A 14,276-nucleotide genomic window follows, 5' to 3' on the forward strand; every position below is an offset into this window, starting at 1 on the left:
TGTGCCACCTGACAGACAATAATCATGTCCTTCACTACATGTACAGGTACATGTACATGTATCTGCTCTGTGCGACAACAATTGAGGGCGCTCAGTGGTTTGAAATAAGCCTTTGTACATGAACATGTATGTGAAAGGAATGCAATCAACCAAAACACATTGGTACCTCTCAAGAGTTGTTTACTATACTGTACTGCATGCCACATGCTGCAGCCTCATGTGCACACATCTAGCAGACATGAACACAAGGACAATCAGAAATAAAAACACCAACATTATCAATTGGTATCGGTTAATACATTGTAGGCCTACTGCACAGGAAAATACTGCTAAGATAAAAACAAATAAAACAACCAAAACTGCATCTTCAAATTATTGAATATTACACATTTTACAGTATACGAAAGTACATACGGTACATGTACATACTGCACTGAGTATGTTAAGTATATTATCAGTAGTTCACATACCGGCACATGTGCTGTATGAGTGGAATGTTGCTCAACAAATTGTTCATAATTGTCTGTACATGTGTTTTTAACTGATTAGAACATCATACTGTACACATGGTACATGTACATGTATGCAAAATAGACACATGTACATGTACATTGTAAACATGTACAAAAACATGGACATTTCTGTATAATCACAGACCTAGGAACACATTGTACATGAACAGGCATGAAATACACATGTACATGTACATGGGTACAATTGTAAATCTCCTTATCCAATCTATACAAAGGAAAAAAATTATATTGGCACGGTAAAAACTAATTAATCTCTAAATTACTGTCAACTGGTACTGGTTAATGCTTTTTAGTGCATCCAGGAAAACCCACCACTAAAAGACAACTGGGGGAAACGTGAAGCGACTAGAGGAAATGCTTGCCTTGAAGGAGTTGCACTAGAGGCAATCCTCTGCGTGTGTGACACAAACACCCAAGATACATGTACGTGTACAGTGTACATGTACCTCTGTCTAGACCTCCTGACCAGAAGCCACACAAGAATGGAGGACATGTATGAACATGTACCAGTACCTACATGTACATGTACATGTAGGTACTACTAACAATGTCCAACATCTGCTGTACAGAGCATACATGTAGCCTCCATAGAGACAATTACATAAAAAAGGTAGACATGTACATGTTCGATATGTGTACATGTACACGCACATGCAGACAGAGAGGGAAAGAGAAGCAGACAATTACTCTCATCCAAAGGGAGATATTGCTGTCAAATTGGATGGGGAAGGGGGGGGGATAAATCACATCTGTAGGCCTCAGTAGAAAGGAGAGATACTAAGCACCCAAGGGACGTTTGCAGTTAAACCCTTTGGTGAGGAGAGAAAAATGGCTGCTGTCCATCCTTCCGCTCATCTAAGAGGGAATTAGCACTCAGATAGTGGAGGGCAATTTGTCAAGGTTGTGGAGGGGTTTCATTTTGATTCTCTGCTGACTGTGGCAGGTGAAGGTCTTAATTTGGCACTGGGAGAGTGTAAGGAGATGGTTTTCGGGATTGAAGCTAATATGATGAAATGACAAATACATCAAACTGTGAGGCGAGATAATTGGAACAGAATTGAGGATTGGTGCTCAACTAGAGATAATGCTGTTAAAAACCTCATTACTGAAACAGGACCTCTTCCTAGTGTGCTCCCGACCATTCACACAAACATAATGGAATTCATTAACCAGTTTGCTCAGTGCTTTCACCGCTTTCCAAGAGTTTGTAAGAAAAAATGCACAAGCTTGCTTGGGTGGGTAAGACCACCAACCTACTGCTTGCTGGTTAGTACAAACCCACACTCTACAGTGTTCATGAACCTGTACAAATGTTAGTAATGTACATGTACAGTGTAGGAGAAAATAAAAGACGCGGTCGATATACCGATATGTGTACATGTAAACATGTATTTGTGCATGTACCGAAATGTAGCCATAAGATTTGTGGGATGTACCGATACATATGTAGGTGTACTACACATATAAACAACATTTCATTAAAAATGAAACAAATTTTCAGTAGAATATGTACATGTAGAGAGAGTTGGTTCCGATGATGCCCGGTGGATATGACAAGAGGCATCAGCTTACATGTAGTTACTTCACTTATTAATCTTACATTGAGCACGTATTTTGCCAACAACCATTTTGTGATACATTTGACCCTTTGTTCACTGCACCCTCACAAAAGTCACATTTGCATAAAATTAAATGACCTGTACGGCTGCAAGGAACGATTGCCTGCCCCCATCCAAACATAAACAAAAACACATACATGTACATGTACACACACGGAAAAGCTTGGCAAAATAATACTAAACGTTCAATAACAAAAGAGAGAAGAGCTCAGGTTACATGTACAGTATGCATGTGCAGGTGTTGCATACATACACGTAGTGGGGACCTCTGCACAAAAAAAGTCCACATAATGTAGGGTATAACGGCACTGTGTGGACTCGCACACGTCCCCACAATGTTTCCCCCTCTCTCAAAAACAGTTTCAGGGGCATTTTGGGGTCAAGGTTACCCGTGGCAAAATGAAGAGGAACAGTCCAGGAAATCATCATCCAAAATCCAGCTAGAAAGGAGTTCCCGTAGTTGGAGAAAAAGGAGCATTTTCCTCAAGTTTCCTTGACCACAGGAGAACAAAGGAGTGTCCACCCTTGTACGTGAAACAGGAATGGCTGTGTTGACTTTCTGTTGATGTCTTAAGATGGTACATGTATGTAAGCTCTGCCAATGTGAAAGTTTGACCCCTATTTACAGTACATGTTCATGCTGTACATCATCCACACAGCTAGAAATGTAGACACTGCCAGCCATCAAACTGGGACTTGAAGGCATCGGGGGCAATTTCATTTAATTTGATCCCTGTGATTTGTGCTTTGTTGGCACTGAATAATGCTTCCATAGACAAGATGCTTTCCTACTGCAAGCGCTCTTTGCAAATGAGAAATTGCCTTGCCCTAAAGAATGACATTCCTGTCCTGGACTTTTGGGGAAGCAGAAATTTGGTCGTGCTGAAAAACAAGGTGTTCAATACCATTACCTTTTAAGTCCACTTTTTTCTGCACAATTTCCTTTTGTTAGTGAAGTGCGCCTAATAATAAAGTCGGTAACAGTGTGACCGACTTTCCAATTTGGCATTGAAATGCAGATGCCTTTTAGCATCATTGCTGCTGTCAGCTACGGAAAACTGACGTTTCTGACAAGGACAATGAACACCTGTATATATGTGCACTGGAGTACAGCGATGTACTGTACGTCAGCATTGACATTTCTGATGAAATTTCAGGTAAACAAGGAGAACTACCGTACATGTACTATACACATGTACAGTGTGTATGTGAGTTTGTTTCTGCATTCAATTGGGAACCCTGAACAATAGCGGACAATAAGGTCCCCAATTGACAGAGGGTCCCCGATTGACAACTGTGTACAAAACATATGGGTGGTCTTCTAAAAAAGTTAAAGTACAAACAAAAGAGGAACAATAGGGGGTCCCCGGTTGCAGGCAAATACACACTTGCGTGTACATGCACATGCATGGCACCAATGCATAGCACATACTGTACATGATGGACAAAGGAAATGTGGAAAAACTTGACTACACGTACTGTAAGCAGGTAAAATGTGCAGATTCTAATTGCAGAGACACTATAAAAAAAAAAAAGAAAGGTCAGATATTCTCCCAAGTAAAAAAGAAATCATCCATGAGGACAACCCATCAAAACATGAGTGATGCGCCGTGAGAATCAGGTACATTTTGCCAGTCATAATTTACCATGCTAATGTGAGGTCATGCCTGTGGTACTCCAAGGCTCGGGTGTAGTCCTGTAGATAGAAGTAGGCATTCCCTAGCTGGCTGTAGATGGCACTGAGCGTACGCAAGTCATCTGTCCCAACCTCCACGGCCGCCTCAAAGTACTGGACCCCAGCCTTGCAGTTGCCAGCTTTACACAGCCTCTCCCCCTCCAAGGCCAATTCCATGCAAGAAGCATCCATCTGCAGCATTAAATGCACAGAAAAGAACTCTAACATTGTTACTGAATATATGGTACATATACATGTACTAGTATGTGCCAACACATTGCAAGGCATGGACTGTACAGACACTGCCTTGTACATTGTACATTGTTCAAAGGTGTATAATTTCCCAAAAAGTTCCAAAAAGTATTAACCCAAACCTCCCCAGGTCCTCCAAAATCCTCCTTCCATAATTGTCTGATTTTGGAGGATTCACTTTATCAAAGTCTTGGGTCAGACCCAATGCTCAGCCATGCAAATGGACCGGTGTGTATACATGTACATGTGTATACAATGTACATGTACCGGTACGTATAACCTCCATGTACATGTACAGTGTACATATATGAAAACCCACATGTAAATTATACTGGTATTGTAATGCCATCAATTTATAAACCTTGGCCTTGCCGGGCCCGTCGCTGTGCCATGCCCTGCCTTACCCCTCCTGAATCCTGACCCTGCCCCTTCTAGGCCAACATTGTCAATGGAGAAAACATAGAAAACTCAAAACACCTCTTCACCCTAAAAATATGTGGGATGGAATCCTCCCTCTAAATATTGTCACTTTACATTTATTTTTTAATGCCAAGCCTTCATATTTTCAGTACACCAATTTTACGAAAATCCCATGAAAAGTACAAGTATTGTGCGGTGTAGATTGAAAATGAGACACACTGTTCGTGTACATGAAAACATTTACGTGAATGTACCATTCTGCCTGACCATGCGTACACAGGTGACAGGGCACACATTCTGTACATGTACATACATGTAGGTACATTGTGTACATTAAGTACACTTTATGCCCTAGAAACATGTACATGTACAAACTTAGAGTGCAACATGTGTATATGTACATGTGTATACAAGTATACTTTTATACAAAGAATGTGCACCTGAGTTTCTGCACCAGTACAAGAATACGTACAAGTATGGATTTCAGAAGATTCAGGAAGGTCCTCAGTGAAAAAGCCAAAAGGAAGTAGGGTTAATGTTACAAGGCATGCAAGGTGTACATGTACATGTAAATGTTACAAACATGTCCTGGTTTCCCCTGGGGTACTGATACATGTATGAGTCAGGTGGTTCAACAAATTTTGCCAAAATTCTAGTGCCTAAAACAAAAGCATGTGTTTTATAAAGCCTTACATAAATTCTATTTAGTCTAATAGTACATTTACTGTACTCCAAATTTCCCCTCTTAGATAAATTGATCTTGCATTCTGTGTCCTTCCTTATTCTGAATGATTTACAAGTGATTTATGTCAAAATATCTAACTTGCTTTTTCCTTCCATCTTTGTCTATTTTGTGAAGTTTGAGGAGGTAAAATTCAATACAAAAGCCTGAGGTGGTCACTAGATAAGTAACAGAAGCACATGTACGTGTAAATTACCTTGAAGCATATTCAGTCATGGGGATTCATATTCACAATTTGTGTGTTACATGTAAATTTATTTTTAATATTAAAGGAGAGTTGAAGTCAAACTGACAGATGTTGGAGTATGCTGAATGCTTGTTTGCTTTGCCGCTGAAGCATAACATGTTCTCCTATCAGTAAATTTCAGAAAATACAACCATTACCTCTGATGAAAAAGCTGGACATCATGGCAATATTTGTTTGCAGTGGATTTTTTTTTAATGGTAATTACTGCGTAGTAGGGCTGTTTACTAACAAACTATGTCATCCCACACAGAAGCATACTGGTACCGGTGCAAGTACCATTTTAAAAAGTAACATCCTCACAAACCAGTATTCATTTGTAAAAAAGTGAAACAAGTACGTAAATTTGAAAAGAGTAATTTCATCTTAATTTGCATGCACTTCCCTACCACAAAGGAATATGAGAAGAGTACACATGCATACATGTACATGTACATGTCCAATGCATGTGCACACAGAAGGTCTGAGTGAGACATTCTTCAAATATTTCTAGCCTGCACATTCTTTTTATTTTCATGCGGTTTTGAAAACGTGGAGAAAATATTCTGTTTGCTCACACTACATAACACACATGTATGAACACTCTATTAAGCTTTTTCCTGCTACATGTTCATGTAAATACATGTACACATGTACAACAGGAAACAGCAGTGACATAGAGTGAATGTGTTTTCTTGTGTGTAGCAGTTAATATGCACCCGCACATGTACTGTGGTACATGTACCGTACCAGTGTTCCTCTTCCTTTTACTCAGGATAAACTCCAACCCCATATTTTCTCAAAACTCCGCAAATCTTGGGGTTTACCTTACTGGAGAGTACATGTTATCAATAGTTTTGGTAAGAGAATTGTTGTGAGCTTACATGTTGAGTGGATCATAGAGCTACATGTACATGTATGATAAGGTACTAGAATGCTAATTTGTCACACCCCACGTGAGGAAGTTTTAATACCTCTTGGGAGCTCACATTTTGAATTCATGTTCACCATCAAATCTTTTTTGGGGGCAAGTTGGCATACATTGTACATGTAGTTGTTCTTTCCTCGCCTTCCACCTCTGTGGTCCCGGGTTCGATTCCCGGCCCTGTCCACATGTACCGGTACACGTAGATTGGGTTTTCGGTCTCTACCTGATTCCCTGGGTTTTTATCCAGAATGTTCCTCTGGAGTTTTCCTCCAATCTCTTAAACTGTAACTGTTTTTCATTGTTTCATCTCTACAGATTTCTTCAAGGCTTGCGAGCTTACAGTGCCTAGGGCGCTCATCAGTTGAGGAATCCTTGGTGTCATAACCAGGAACTAAATCATAATTATAAAAATAACCAAATGACACAGCTCTCTTCATAGTCCTCTGCTGTAAACTGCAATTTCCAACTCCCTTGCGTGATATGCCCAGTTTAAACTTTTCTTGGCCAAATTGATCACTGAAAAAATTGCACTTCTTCAACCAGAAGCAAAGCTCATCAACATCCACATATTTGTTATGCAGGAGTCGAAGATGCGCAGCAAGCAGGGAATCAGTGCAGGGCAGCTGCAGGGGCATATGTTCCAGCTGTGGGAGAGAGCATGTGCATGAGTGGCGCCCTGAAAGCTTCAGGCCCTCTGTCAGCTTGCAGTCACCTGCACAGAGCAGTCATGTGAAGAAGACTACAAAAATACAAGCACAAACAGCTCTTATCAAAGCTTTTCAGAGTTAGCCAAGTTGACATGTCAACCAGCATCTAAAAGAGAGCAATCTTTCATGTTAGCCAGGCTCGAAGCCAGTGGTGCCCTCCAGTTCTCCATGTAGGCCAGTAATAGTGATGAGTGATAGCGATTAGGGCCGAGTCAAATTGAATAAGTGATTTTTTGAATATATTTGTCTTTCAGTTCAAATGAATGTTTGACTATTCAGTCGTACCGGCTGGCAGATTGTTGATGAACAAACCATATACAAAATCAGTTGCAATAATGGATTGTACATTATAATCACTACATGTACATGTATAATACCGGTAGCTTCTCACTTTAGGACTATTTCCAGCCACGAGTTTGCAAAGATTTAACACCAAAAACTTCTCTGACACCACAATTTGTGGTCCCCAAGAGACCATTACAATTTGTCTGATGCAGCCATCTTCCTCTTCGGGCCTCCAGTCATTCATTTTCAAATTCAAATATTGTCATGACGGTTTCATCATACTTTTTTCAACAAAGTATGCATCAATGCACCATTATTACAAAGACTACTATCTTGGCAAATTCATATTAATTTGTTAAAAAGCTATTTCCATATTCTAGGATGAATTCGACATTGGACTGTTGGACATACATGTACATGTACAAAGTATGTGTCTGGAATATGCTTGAAACAAGATACAATAGTACCATTTTTCCCCGTTTAAAAAATGCTTCCCTTCCTTTTCCTTAATTTTGCATTCAAATATTTGAATTCAAAAAATAATAATCAAATATTCAATAATCGATCAAATATTCGGATATTTGGCACAGCCCTAATGGTTTATGAGTCACGACTGATGACTCATAAGATTACAGGCAATCGAGGCCTGAGTGACAACTCAAGAGTCAGACTCAGAATCTCCATGATCACGCCAACAGAAATTACAACTTTATATAAGTTCCTTCATCCCATATGGGTACATTAATCCCCAGGACTGTAAATTTCAGGACTCCTGTGTTTAGTTTACTAATATTATGTGGCCCTGAAAAAGAACATAACTCCGGCATTGTCTCTTAATTGTAATGACCCTATTTTGGGTTACGTTTGGAAGAGTAAATCTGGAGAAAAGTGGAACTTTCTTACCTTATGTCTGTCAACGTACATGTACCAGTAAATGCAAAGTCTGACAGTCAACTTGACACACACACAAGCATTTTCAAATCCTTGTTCTTGACTACACTCGAGTAACACCGGAATGGTGTTCTTGAGCAGGTTATTACAAACGGGCAGACTGTGCGTGTCATTTCGAGACAAAGCAATGCGAAATTGCAAACAAACCTCGGATTCTGCACTTATTTGAGGACGATTCAGAAGATTAATGTGAAACAGATCAAAATATGGTCCTCATAGCAGTCCCTCTTTCCGGAGAGAAGAGAACGAGAATTCATGGAATTACTGTGCGTGTCATTTCGAGACAAAGCAATGCGAAATTGCAAACAAACCTCGGATTCTGCACTTATTTGAGGACGATTCAGAAGATTAATGTAAACAGATCAAAATATGGTCTTCATACTCATAGCAGTCCCTCTTTCCGGAGAGAAGAGAACGAGAATTCATGGGTTTACCAAAAAGGCAATTCCCGCCATATGGGAATCAGAATTCAGATCTCAATTTCGTCTGTCCACCAGAACATTTGAATATATTCTGCATAGTCCATCATTTTGTTCTAGCTGCACCTCGCTCAACCCTCCAACAACCAGGGAGTGAAAAAATTGATTCGCGAACACTCTTTCGGGTCAGTTCGTCACACTCGTTTGCGACCGCTGTTCTCGTGTCGGGTCAACCCAAATGTTGTCAAGAAAAGGGATTCAAAAATGCTCTATGAGGTTTGGCTGTTCTTCGGAATACTTACTTCCCAATCCACTTATCTCGACAAATCAGAGATCAGCTTTCCAATGAAACTTTCCAGTAGCCCATCAGAGATACTCTACCAAGCAAGTTTGAAAGTATCACCACGTACACAGAATAGAACCAAGGCCATGGCTATATTTTCCAACTTCTGACGGATCTAAACATGTGGATGTGTGCAAGGCACTGTATGCACAGTCTGCCTGTTTTCTTCAATACTTAGTTTGGCTCATCTCGACCAATTAGAGATCGATTTTCTGATGAAACTTTCAGTTACATGTACCAATGACAGGACACTCTACAAGAACGTTTGAAATTATCGCAATGTTTATTTCAGTGGATGCGTTTCAGTGGTCTTTGTTCATGTCATTTTTAGCCTACGCAGCTTGGAAACTCGTACGCCGAATAGTTGCGCACGCACACTGTATGAACTGCACTGGAGAACTGCTTAAAATGGTCCACAACAATGGCAAGAATTACACATGTAATGTTACGTCCGACTATATTTTCCCGTTTTTGTCTTTGGTGGTGAAGTGTCGAATTTCTTATCCCACCAGCAGTGGACATAAGGACACATAGGAGTTACAGGCGTGAAATTGGCTCCTTGGACATGTTGGAAACATGGGAAAAGGCAGAAGTGTTGAAAATTCACCCAATTTTGCACCCTTTATACTATAGGCCTACAACTGTCACTGTTATCCTGGACTCCCTCCGTAATGTAGTAAAGTCAGGCATGGGTAATTCACCTGGGCTAGACCTACCATTAAAACATGTAAAATGAGTACCAAGTACCATGCATACAATGTACATGTACCCGGACTCCAGAGCTGTCATGACAGTGTCATGACTCTGTGGGGTCCGTCGGATCGTCCGCGGCGGACAACCAACATGACACGGTTGGGAACAACACCCCCCCCTAACAGTTCTGGGAAAAAGTGGTCCCGAAATTTTATCCCCATTGTCAACTTTAAAATTTTTACACAAGCGCAAATAAGTAAAAACGGCTAAAACTTACCATGTAGGCATTCACTGATGCCCGTCCCTCTGAAGTTCGAACTGCATTTGATGTGCACGGTGGCGCAATTTTACCCGATTTCAATCGAGCGATGCCCAATGTCTACAATTTAATACACGCGAGCAATACTGCCACCAATCTGTTGTTTCTGTCGCGGTCTCTGATTGGTCAACCGCTAACAGAGACCCAAAAGGTTCCGAACATAGAGGGAATCGTGTCGCACGAGGGCAGTATGCATTTCGTGATCGAAATTAGACTTGCATTAGTTTAGCGAGTGTGATGCATGTTTGACAGACTTCACTATAATAACCAGGCCTAGTTTGCTTCACTAGGTAAAATATTAATAAGTATAGTAATTTTGCATTCCTTGAAATAGTTAATGGAGATCAATGATCCCACACGAGGGCTGCAGTATCACGTATTTCGTGATCAAAATTAAACTTCCATAAATTTAGTGAGTGTGATGCTTGTTTTTGTTTATTATTAACATTACAGTCTTCACTTTGAATATTATTAATTCTGTCCATTGATTCGATAGTAACTAGGCCTAGGTATTTATGCTTTGATAATAATATCGTTAACTTGTTCCATTAAAAACTTGTATAGTCATTTTGCATGTCCTTTAAATCGAGTCAGGGAAGTAAATTGGAGTTTAAAAAATGGTAAAGGAGACTATACGAGAGGGTTACCGTTATCCTGCATTCTCCATGCAGAATTTGTCACTAGCCCTGCTCCTTGGAAATATTGCCCATAAAATTTGATTAATTGTCTGTTACATGCTGATGATGTGGCAAAAGCGTTTTGAACGTCGTTACCTCGGATTGCCCCGAATCTGCGATTAGAGTGTGTGACTCCCTATTATTGAAATTTACTATTTAGGTAGCGGGTGAGACACTTTAGCACAATGGGAAATCGTTTTAAGATAACACTTGGGTCATAACGAAAACACTTACTGGATATGAAAGGAAAAGAAAGAGTAACACCGGCCTTAAACGTGTAGAAATGTGAATTGACCTTAGAAGGGCTGGTATGTTGGCCAAATTCAATATGTGTGGTACTCCGCCATATATTGCGAACGCCACATGTACAGGTCCATTCGGAAAAAACACAGGAAATAGATTAGTTCAAAAATGCCAGATATAAACAACCGCAAGAGGGGTATCTATATTCTGATTACTGATGACATGATAATTTTACTCATCTGACACTCTGTGCCGTACAACCATAGGCGCCACGGTAAAACCACCTCAAACGCAACAGGTCGCTTTTGTGTAGGAAGCCGTTTTGTCTGTAGCAGCTTTTCCCTGCGGTCGTCTTTTCAGTTGCCTTGCCCTACTGTGTATTGTCCTGTTTATCTTTTTATGTGTCTGTTTCTCCTTTTATGATTTCTCCTTTTTATGTTTTGTCATTTAGCAATATTCATACATAGATGGTTTCACTTGTATTTAATTTGCTATCATTGATTTTACTTTCTCATTTTAAGTTTAGTGCAACGGTATTGCTTTATCCATGTTATGTACTGGTAACTTCTGTCCTTGGCAGGGTCCTGGATGTACGCAACATTTTGATGGTAGTTGTGTTACTTGTGTGTTGTCATTAACAGCCCATATTCAACCTTTTATATCTTATTTGAAATGTCTGAAGATTTAAAATAAAATATATATATAAGAATTATATCATCTCCCCGTTTCTGAATTGTTATTGTAAACACTCAGCAACAGCAGAGATGGACCATCACTGACTCGAACGTATCAACAGTGCTGGTTTTAATTAAGGTGTGTCCATGAGGTTAATGGACAGCTTATTAAAATCGTGTCTTAGTATCTCATATGCCTCAGGTCGACTTGGGTTCTGTGCCGATGCTGTGTCCCATGATATAGTTATGCATCTCTCTGAGATTTTTTCACTGCCGAAATAAAATAAATACAAATTTCGGACCGATTCTTCGGTAATTTGGGGGGGAAAAGTACAGTTTATAATTAGTAGACCGTGCTGGCGAAAGCCATCTCAAACACCACAGGTTGGGACGAGGGGGCGGCAGTGCGGCTGATAACAACGTTGGGGATTGATATCTGGCAAGAAATAAGTAAATCGACAGAGATTGTATTTTCAAATTTGTTTTAAAAGATGGATGGCATTGATATTTTTCTGAGACCACGACTCATAACACTCCGTTTAGTAGGAATTCGAACTTGGTAGAGAAACCACCGCAAACGTTGAAAAACGCCACAGGTCGATTTGAGATTATTCCCCAATTCCTTGGGTGAAAGTCGTGTTATGTTTCATTTCCTTGCCCCTTCTGAATAAACAGCCTGAGGGCACATTTAACAAAAGAGTCCGTGAAACCAACGGACGGGAACACAATTTATTGATTTTTCCCCACCTTTGTTCCCATCCTTGGCTTCCCCGACGCTTTGCCGTTTGGTGACTTGTTGTGGAGCGCCCTCAACGGAGAACCACGTCAACTTAAACCATCTCAAACGCCACAGATTGCAAGCTACCACAGAGCGAAACATGTCGGGTGTTTGTTTTTGCCTCGATGAATCCTAGACAGAATGGCTGTATTTCTCGAATTTGTGCTTAATATCGGTGGAAATGGTTACTTTAATTATGACACTCATCACACGCCGTTCAGCGGAAACCTGGCCCCGAAACCGGATCAAATGTCAAAGGTTGATCTAATATTGCATTCGAGACAGGCGGCTGTTATATATCGGGCCAGGAAATGGAAATAGACAGGGCAGCATAAATTTTAAATTAGTCTTGAAGATTTGTGCCATTCTCTTGAGGCAAGGCAGTTATCCACAACACCCTGTCCCCCAAAATGAAAATTAAGAAACCGCCCCAAAAACCACAGGTGGTTTTAAAAAAGGGTCTTAATTCGCGTATCATGACGGTCCTTTGTTTTTGTTTCCATGCAACTTAATCCGATGGAGGAAAAGTGAGATGCATAATGTCTCTCTCCATTAAATCCCAATCAACGATTGTTAGAGGTGGTTTCACCGAAGGTTTTCTACTGCATGAAGAGCTGCCCTGAGCGATGTCCGCGGAAAAAGTCACACCACCAGTAATGTCACCCAACGTCTGAGTAGAAAATAAGCAACTCTAAAAAATTAGAGATTTGTCATTTATTCCTGGAACGTTTTCAACACCTAAACCTCCTATCTCCTCTGTTCAAAAATAGAACTGTGATGTTTGAGGTGTTCCCCCGCTACACAGCAGGGAAGTACAGCACAGAGCGTGGGGGGGGGGTTCTCTAGACAAGAAAGACCATTTTTTAGCATTCCTGTAAGCGTTCATCATGCATAGACATTCCAATTTTTCTGAATCAAATAATAACCTTAGAGATATTAAATATTACCTTAGTAGTGTCGGAAGACAAGGCCGGGGCAAAGTTACCTTAAAACCTGTCATATTATCAACATTCAGCATTTATAAATCCCTAGTACAGCTGCTAGTATCTGTTATTAGTTAAACCGATCTCATTTTCCTGCGTCCTCTTTTTCATCGACTCGTCGCGTTTGAGGTGGTTTTTGCTACGCGATGGTCTAGCGAATTTGGCCGCCCCCGCACGTTAGACATTCAAAGGACCATCTACCACTCTAAACATTTTAAGACTAAATTTTGTTTTCCTTTTTGGAGTTTTAGCGGCCCGTGTGTCACCCACTCCTTTCTTATGCCTTCCGTCCAAGGAGTCCGGACGACCTGTGCGGCCTCTGGGGTAGTTTCAAAGCTGGAATCTTTAGAAAAGGAAAGATAAGGCTAAAGAAAGTTTTGAACCACTCCTTTGCTCATCCAACCACAGCAATTTTAGCAGGCCATAGTTACATGTCGGTAGGAAATAGCGTCTATGTGCTTTCCACTTACATGTAGCTCCAACAGTGTACTCTCCCTTCAAAAACCACCTGTTTATTAGTGGCGTTCGAGGTGTTTGGATACTGAATGCCGATGATGGCGCTCTTCAACAGGCTACTACGTGTCTTTAGTAGTGAGAGATCTATTTCAGGACAAATAATACGGTTATTTTCACCTCAGTTTTTCTGAGGTTTTGGACATTTTTTTTAATCTATGCGCATACAAAACGACAGGGAGTTCTAGGACAATTTCACACAAAATCGCGGACAGTGTTATCTTGAAGGACTTATGCAAGTTTGATTTCTTATTCAACAGCGCCCTCATGCGGTACCGGTACGAGACTCCTTTTTCTTC

At 40.5% G+C, this 14,276-nt stretch overlaps 1 protein-coding gene across 2 annotated transcripts in view; it reads right to left on the bottom strand.

The window, feature by feature from the left end:
• LOC110981044 (G protein-signaling modulator 2-like) overlaps positions 1 to 10,200 on the bottom strand; it is an 81,564-nt gene extending 71,364 nt beyond the window's left edge. Inside the window, exons 1-2 of one of the 2 annotated variants that reach the window (XM_022238211.2) lie at positions 10,068 to 10,200; positions 3,799 to 4,019 (exon numbers count right to left, since the gene is read on the bottom strand). In XM_022238211.2, coding sequence (XP_022093903.1) covers positions 3,799 to 4,019; positions 10,068 to 10,070 — 224 coding nt within the window. In that variant the 5' untranslated portion in view covers positions 10,071 to 10,200. Of the gene's footprint in view, positions 1 to 3,798; positions 4,020 to 10,067 lie in introns of those variants that run through there. The other variant, XM_087131605.1, reaches the window with a different exon arrangement.
• Between the last annotated feature and the right edge of the window lie 4,076 nt (positions 10,201 to 14,276).

Source organism: Acanthaster planci, unplaced genomic scaffold (assembly GCF_054643075.1).
Source record: "Acanthaster planci isolate LZ-2023a unplaced genomic scaffold, COTS_SCS Contig3, whole genome shotgun sequence".
Taxonomy (NCBI): domain Eukaryota; kingdom Metazoa; phylum Echinodermata; class Asteroidea; order Valvatida; family Acanthasteridae; genus Acanthaster; species Acanthaster planci.